The sequence below is a fragment of the Leptopilina boulardi genome, unplaced genomic scaffold, assembly GCF_019393585.1.
Source record: "Leptopilina boulardi isolate dan_hultmark-lab unplaced genomic scaffold, ZJU_Lbou_2.1 LbouV2_255, whole genome shotgun sequence".
NCBI lineage: Eukaryota > Metazoa > Arthropoda > Insecta > Hymenoptera > Figitidae > Leptopilina > Leptopilina boulardi.
In genome coordinates this window covers 631,896-640,704 of record NW_026137813.1, presented here as the reverse complement: position 1 = coordinate 640,704, position 8,809 = coordinate 631,896, and the positions used below count along the sequence as shown (strand labels likewise).

Genomic DNA, 8,809 nt, shown 5'->3' with positions numbered 1-8,809 from the left:
AAAAGTATCTTCGGGACCAAAGCGAATTTTTTTCCAGTGTGTGTATTTAGTGATCAATTAGATATTACCCAAGTTTTGTAATTTTTCAGTTTTCTCCAAGAAAGTTATTTACATTTAAAAATAGTGAAAATAAGCAAAGTGCCAATTTTTATTGCTTTTTATTTCACATTTATGAAGAAAAAAGGAAAAAAGTGCTAAGAAAAACTAAAAGTTAGTCACAGGTACTTTATATTTGGTAAGGTTTTTTTCAATTAAATGACTTCTCTTTCTCACATATAATAGATGAAATTTGCAAATTTAGGTTATTTGACAGGCAAACTTGAAAATCATATTTTATTTATTATTTCACATATTTAAATAATTACATCAATTGATAATGATAAATTTATTCATTCTTAGTAAATTACAAAAAATTTTTTTTATTTTTATGGTAAATTCTACGTATTTTTGCATATTTTCTAATGGCTAAAAAATTGACAGTTTTCAGCACCTCATATACTTTAAATTCATATTTTGCAATAAATAATTAAAATTTTAATAAAATTCTTTTCATTTCGTGATCTTGATAACTTCAAAATCATTCCTGCAAAGTATTATAATTTTTAAAAATTAGTCAGCGACGACTTCAGTCGAAATATAATGGATTGACCCTTTGTAGTAACTTTTAATTTTAACTATAAAGTAACTAAATTTTCACTAGAGTAGGGTGCGGTAGTTGACGAGAATTATGACAAATGGCGAGTGGGGACAATAACAATCTACTATGCTTGTGTTCAGGTCAAAGCAGAATATATTTTTGAACGAGAACGCAATTGTGAACGGAAATGTAAGAATGAATGTGAGAAGAATAAAAAATATTTGCTATCCTTCTCTTACTCGTTCTTACGTTTCCGTTTACGATTGCGTTCCTGTTCAAGAATCTATTCTGCTTAGGCCTTTGGAACGCTGTGTTAAAACCTGAGCAGAATAGCAACGTAACCGGAATCGCAAACGCAACCGGAAGAATGAGTTAGAGAAAGATAGACATATTGTTTGTCTTTCAATAACTCATTATTCCGGTTACGTTTGCGGTTACGATTCCGGTTACGTTTCTATTCTGCTCAGGCCTTTATGCGTTGAATAATGAGACGGAAAGGGGGGAAAGAAAGATAGACATATACTTTCATTGTTTGTTATGCTGATTCTACACTCAACTAAAACTGTGCGTGCGGTCCGCATTTGCGTTACGTTTTTTATATATATAGATATAATTGAATATGGGAAGCGTGACGAAAAGCGGACCGCTCGCTCAGTTTTCGGTGAGTGTAGAATCAGCATCATGGGACGGTACCTTTAAGTTGGTTCTACAATAAGCGCGTCGGACGTGAACGTGTACCTAATGAGAGAGAGAGAGAGAGGGGTATAGATGTATAATATCCGCACCCCTCTTTCTTATTAGGTACACGTTCGCGTACACGTCCGACGCGCTTATTGTAGAACCAACTTTAGGTCGCTTCCAGAAGGAAGACGCAAATGCAACCCCATTCGATTAGCATTGTGATGCGTTTGCGTCTCCATTCTGGAAGTGGCTTTACACTCATTTAGGTCGTATCCAAATTGGGATTTTTAGCGTACTTTTGATGAAGTGTATACTAGGGAAGTATGCAGTGTCCTTGTTTTTTTGTGCAAAAACAAGGACAATGCATACTTCCCGAGTATACACTTTATCAAAAGTACGCTAAAAATCCCAATTCGGAAACGGACTTACTCAACGCATAACGCAGCATTCGAACGCAAGGTTTGGTTGGTTTTCATTGTCCCCACTCGCCAAAACCCCCTCTCGTCATTTATCATAATTCTCGTTAACTATCGCACCCTGCTCTAGTGAAAATTTAGTGACTTTATTGTTAAAATTAAAAGTTACTATAAAGTTACTAAATTTTCACTAGAGCAGGGTGCTGTAGTTCACGAGAATTATGACAAATGGCGAGTGGGGACAATGGAAACCAACCCATGTAAGCACCGCCTCTAGGTAAGTCCAGAATGAGCACGCAAACGGTACGTTATAACGTTAACTTGCTGACGTCACAATACTGGAGATATAAAAGCTTCTTAAAGGCGCTTGTACACCTCACAAATTCTGAGTATCCTCGGAATTTGTCAGAAGTTTCACTAACTTTGATTGGCTTTGCCCATAGAGAATTTCGAAATTTTCCTATCTTTTGGAAATTCTCCATGAGCAAGGCCAATCAAAATTAGTATAACTTTTGACAAATTCGGAGTATACTTAATATTCCATTTCCACCGTGAAAATGGAATATTTTTAGAGCCAATCAAATTCAGTGATTCTCCGTGAAAATTCAATCCAGCCGATTGCTTGATCAAAATACTGGAGGTATAAAAGCACCTTTAGAATTTGTGAGGTGTACAAGCGCCTTAAATGTCCAATAACTGGTTGGGGAGTTTCCTCACTATCCTTTTCACTCTCATAATTTTCTTTTACGCCACCATGTGATTTCACCTTAATGATGGTAAAATTCAAGTTTCCCAACTCTGTCTCAGGATTTATGAAATATGAAAAACCCTTTAAATACAATTCTTGGTAAATACGATTTTGAGTGAATTAAAATTAACATTTATGAAAATTTCATAATAATAGATAACAATAACAAATATAAAATTAAGTAAATTATTTTTGAATTAATATATATTGTATTTAAGAAAATTTTTTTTTATACAATAGTAATTCTAAAATTTTACCCTATTTAAAAATATTAAATTTAATACCTATAATTTTAAAACAAAAATATTTTGTTTATTAAACGATTTATAACAATTCTTTTTTTGTATTTAAAAATATTCACAACGATTATAATAATAGTAAGAAAATATTTTCAAAGACCACATAAAAATGACTGCTTTATTTATAGTGTAGACACTTTATTAAAGGAAATTACAGGTGTTTTCTGCATGCAATATTGCAATTGGAGTACTCAACACATTCATAGAACCCACGGGAGCGGTGAATACCTGGATACCTGTGAAGCTTTCTCAATCGGCCGTGTGGTGCGCAAAGAAAGTTTAAAGAAACACATAGAGAATATTTGCAATGATTTTTCCTTTAGTTTTTTAATGAATTCCAAAGTTACTGTGATTTCTAGTGGACTAGAATGTGGCAAGGTGTATCGTGATAATTATACCGCGAGATAAAATTTTCCATGAAAATTTTTTCATATTAAATAGTGAAGCCGCAAATTACGACTCAAAATAGGCGTTGCTGTCATTTGGCTTCCCCCGGGTTCCCCTTTCGTTTTTCCTAAAATTTCACACAATTAAACTTATGTGCAATGTCACCTGTCCTGAGGCTACTTTCGAATATTGACATAAATCATCAAATTCTCAGCATATGACGCTCCCAAAAATCTCGAGAAAAGGAATACAAAAAGTGAATGTGTTTCATTTCTCATAATAATAAGGAGTGACACAATCAGCATTACTGACAAGGATTGAAGAGATATTTTTCGAAGGGCTTATACTTTTTTTTTTTTTTTTGAGTAAGTACATTTTTTAATTGTATCTAATAATTTTGTTATTCAAAATGTGAATTAAGTTTTAATTTCAAGAATTGATGTTTATTTAAAAATGCAATTTTAATGTTAAAAATTGATACGTCTAATGTTATGATTTACTATAATGTTATTTGATATTTAATTACTCAATTAGTGTTCGTTAAAATAAATAGTTTTCGAAATATTTTCATGTAATTATAAAAAGTCGGGAGTTTATGCAACAAAATCGATTTTCAACTGTTTCTTATTTATTCTTTTAAATGGATTATTGTGTAATAATTACGAGAAAAATAAACAAACACGATAGTTATTTTTAATATATTTCAATTGGCTAAAAGTATTAGGTTATATTAAAAATTATGTTACGAAACAATATGAAAAATTTTATTCAATATTATTTATATTTTAACAAAACAAAATGTAATATTTTATTCTTATATTAAATGTTTAATATTTGTGTTACGTATAATATAACGAAATTATAATATATTATTATTTCACAAAAATATTATCATTACGGATGGAAAAACTAATTAATAGTTTCGTTATTTTAATTTTCTTCTAAATAATCGAAGAATCCTAAAAAAACAAAGTAAATATTATTTTTAGAATGTTTGCCAAAAAGAAAAAGAAGCCACAAATATCGACACCAACAAATTTTGAGCATAGAGTTCATACTGGTTTTGATAAACGCGAAGGCAAATTTGTTGGTTTACCTTTGCAATGGGCGTCAATTGTTGGCAACAATCAAATACTCAAGTCTACAAATCGTCCACTACCACTTGTTGATCCAAGTGAAATTACACCAACGGAAATTCTCGATTTAAAAACAATTGTACGAGGACACAATGATCCGAGAATTGGAAAATTTGCACCTGGTGATAAAGGCACTGAAAATGGATTGCCAAAAACTAGCACAGTCGCTAGATCAAATTCACTTCGATCGTCTAGTCCACCTAGACTTAGGCGAGACTACAGGTATATTATTTTACTTACAAATTGATTTTCAAAAAAAAAAAAAATTTATAAATTTAAATATAATACGAAGCCGATGTACGTAACGTTTATGATAAACGATTTTTAAAGAAATAATTTTTTAAAATGAAAAATTCTATAATTTTTTGCCTAAAAAATATTTCTTGTAGTTTTTATTAATCAACAAATTATAAAAAATAATTTTTTTTAGGTAAACAATTTTATAATTTTCCGTGTTAAATAAAATTGTAAAAAATTGTGCTGAATTATGCTAGATTTGGTGAATTCAGAACAAAATTTATTTTTGAAAAATAATAATTCCAGGCCTCAGATTATACGACTTTTTCCAACTTTTTTTAAAAATTCAACTTTTTTCGACTTATTTTAATAAAATGCGACTTATTTTTCGACTTTTTTTTCACATTTTTTTTACAGAATTTTTAAACAAAATACGTTTTTTATTATACAATGCAGATTTTCTTCAGATCTTCTTTATTTCATTTATTTAACAAATTTTTAAATAAAATTCTTAACTAAATTCATTATTTTTAATAATTTTAATGAAATTCTTCACAAATTTAATTATCTTAAACTATTTTTCAATTAAAATTTTTATGAAATTTAATAATTGTTTATAATTTGAAAAAAAAAATAGCAAATAAAATTACCAAAAAATTTTAATTCTAAATCACTTGAAATTTAATTATTTACAAAAATTTCAATTATTTTCAATAATTTTTATAATACTCTTCGAAAATTCAGTTATCCGAAAGTATTTTTCTTCTAATAAATTCTTTATCAACAAAAATCACTAAAAATTTCTCTTATTATAATTATTGTCTGAAATTTAATACAATCTTTTGAAATTCAATTACTATTTTCAATAATTTCAATTTTAAAGCTTCTAAAAATTAATAATTTCTAAATTTTTTTTCAAATTTAATCATTTCAATTATAACTCTCCTGAAATTCAATTATTTTTAATGATTTTTATAATATTCTTCGAAAATTCAACTATCTGAAACTATTTTTCAATTAAAAACTTTTCAAATTATTTTATTTTTGTCTGCAATTTCTAATAAATTTTTTAGTAACAGAAATCATCATAAATTTAAAATTAAAAATCACTTGAAGTTGAATTAATTTCAAAAATCTAAATTTTAATCTAATTTAAAAAAAAAATTTTTTTTTAATTTTAAATTTTCATTTCTTGAATTTAAATTTGAATTATTTTGAATAATTTATTATTAAAGATTTCGAAACATTTTTTTTTTTTTTAGAAATAATTCAAATCTTCCACCTTCCGTACCGGAAGGACAAGAGATGTCAATGAGTCCCGCTCAACTTCAGGCGTATTCGAATTTTGCAAAATCACATGGCTATCCAGAGAAAATGCGGCAAAATTCACCGCACGTTGGACCAACAATGAATTCCAATCATCACAGCCTCATTCCAAATCTACAGAATCTCAATCCTAATATGCAATCGTCACCAAATTTAACGCACATGGGATCGAATGCGCCTAATTTGTCATTAAATTTCCAAAATTTAAGTCCAATCCCAAGTATTCCAAGTCCAACAACAATAAATTCGAATATATCACAAATTCCCGAACACGATCTACAAAGAATGAATCAACCCATGACAGCGCCATCCGGACAATATAATGGCAATTTCCAGGTATAAATTTATTATAATATTAATGTTCTGCAAATTCTCAACTTTCAACGAGCGAAAAAAGTTTACTAATTTTTTAAATTTCAATTTTATTATCAAATATTGATTTCTTTGGAAGCTGAAGTACGCAACGTTTATGATAAACGATTTTTAAAGAAATAATTTTTTAAAATAAAAAATTCTATAATTTTTTGCTTACAAAATATTTTTTTATAATTTGTTGATTAATAAAAACTACAAAAAATATTTTTTAGGCGAAAAATTATAGAATTTTTCATTGTAAAAAATTATTTCTTTAAAAATGGTTTATCATAAACGTTGCGTACTTCAGCTTCGTGATTTCTTTATCAAAAATTGAAAAAAAAATGTTGACACTTTCGATTTGGATAAAATTTTTTTATCTTTCAGTACTCTACGTAAAAGTGACCCATGATTTTTTTTTTAAATTTTTTTATCCATCAACAAATTTTCAAAAACTTCACACGATTTCAAAAAATAAAAAAATTGATACATTTTTAAAGAATTCACGAGCATTTAAAAATAAAAAATCATTTTTGAAAATTTCATATGGCCTAAACAGTTTCATAAAAAAATTTGGAAAAAAATCATGGAACACTTTTTCATAGGGTACTAAAAGATAAAAAAAAATAAAATTTAGCCAAATCGAACGTGTCAATGTGATTTGTTCAACTGAATTGTTCAAAACATTAGGCATACACTATCTATAGCTAAAAATTATTCATATTTCTTTTTATTTTTATAAATTTTTTTCCCCAAAATAAAATAAATTGAATATTTTCAAACAGGTGAATAAAATGGATCCAACAATGAGAGATCGACAATCAGCTCATAATATGTTAATTCATAATATGCATCCAAAAGTATCGCCAGTTGGATCAATAGCATCGCAAAGACCATTGAGTCAATTGAGTTCACACAATGTTAATAAACATTCGCAAAATTATAATGTCACTGAAAATCCATCGACACTTCATTCACATTTTCATAAACCAATTGAAAGTTCACAGTCAATGCACAATCTTTCAAAATCCGCCACCTCATCAACAATTGCAAGTGGTAGCTCTTTACCAGATCAAAATCAAAATATGAAAAGTGCCGTATCATCGGGAAATTTGGCAATTGTCTCATCAACATCGGGCACATCGAACAATGTCAATAAACAAAATGCCGATCAAAGGCTTACGCATGAACAATTTAGAGCCGCATTACAAATGGTTGTAAGTCGTGGTGATCCACGTGAGAATTTGGAGAATTTTTTGAAAATTGGCGAAGGCAGTACGGGCACTGTTTGTATAGCGACCGATAAGGCATTACATCGTCAGGTGGCGGTAAAAAAAATGGATCTCAGAAAACAACAGAGACGCGAATTACTTTTCAATGAAGTTGTTATTATGAGAGATTATCATCATCCAAATATTGTTGAGATGTATGATAGTTTTCTTGTTGACGATGAATTATGGGTTGTCATGGAATATCTTGAAGGTGGAGCATTAACCGATATTGTGACACATTCACGTATGGATGAAAGTCAAATAGCAACTGTTTGTTCACAGTGCCTTAAACCACTTGAATATTTACATTCACAAGGTGTTATTCATCGTGACATTAAATCTGATTCAATATTATTAACTGCCGATGGTCGTGTTAAATTATCGGACTTTGGATTTTGCGCGCAAGTCTCGCAAGAATTACCAAAACGAAAATCATTAGTGGGCACACCATATTGGATGAGTCCCGAAGTTATTTCCAGGTAAAAAACTAATTTTTTTTAAAATTATTTTATATTATAATTATTGTTGATAAGTTCCTATTGAACTTGAAAATCATGGAGAAAGTATGGAATTTTTTTATAAATTTCCGAATATCATGACAAAAAGGCCGGAAATTTTTTTAAAGTTTCTAAATTTTTCAAATTTAAACTATTTTAATGTATTAAAAATATTTAAACAAATTCTAATTTCATCAGCACTGAAACAAAATAAAAGCAGAATGTGCATTTTACTTCGGTAATTTCTGCTGTAATTCAAAAGCAATGCACAAATAGCAGTTTTTCAAAAGCAATGCACAAATAGCAGTTTTTCCTTTGAAAAAAGGCAAATTTTTTAATCTTAGTTACTAAAGTCAGAAATGCTCGTCATTTAGCAAGTAAATTTGTCAAAGCTAATTTTATGTTTAATTCAAACGATGGATGCAAAAGTAATAATAGATATATAGGATGTATTCGAAGTCCATCTACAATTGCATATCCGATTTTTTTGAAACTTTTTTTTCTTTTACTAATAATTGAGACTAGCTTTCATGATTTTTTTCAAATTTTTTTAGCAAGCCGTTTTCGAGATATGAATTTTTCAAAATTTCAGAATTTTAATGACTTTTAAATTTTTAATGCTCATAACTTTCTTTACTGGAATGGCAGGTTACCCTAATATTTTTTAGATTGTCATGTTTCTCAACATTCGCCTGAATTGTGGCGTATTTCTGCCCTCAATCGACGATTTGAAATTACATATTTAAAATGATTATTTTATAAATCTTACTACTTTCCATGGCCATCGTCCTTGTACTAGGGTGAAGGTAACGAAAAATAG

The 8,809-nt window shown here is 28.9% G+C and overlaps 1 protein-coding gene across 1 annotated transcript in view; it reads left to right on the top strand.

Moving 5' to 3' along the window:
- Nucleotides 1-2,717: 2,717 nt before the first annotated feature.
- LOC127280800 (serine/threonine-protein kinase PAK mbt) overlaps nt 2,718-8,809 on the top strand; it is a 26,137-nt gene continuing 20,045 nt past the window's right edge. Inside the window, exons 1-4 of the mRNA XM_051304063.1 lie at nt 2,718-3,533; nt 4,158-4,526; nt 5,804-6,203; nt 7,007-7,971. Coding sequence (XP_051160020.1) covers nt 4,159-4,526; nt 5,804-6,203; nt 7,007-7,971 — 1,733 coding nt within the window. The 5' untranslated portion in view covers nt 2,718-3,533; nt 4,158. The remainder of the gene's footprint in view (nt 3,534-4,157; nt 4,527-5,803; nt 6,204-7,006; nt 7,972-8,809) is intronic.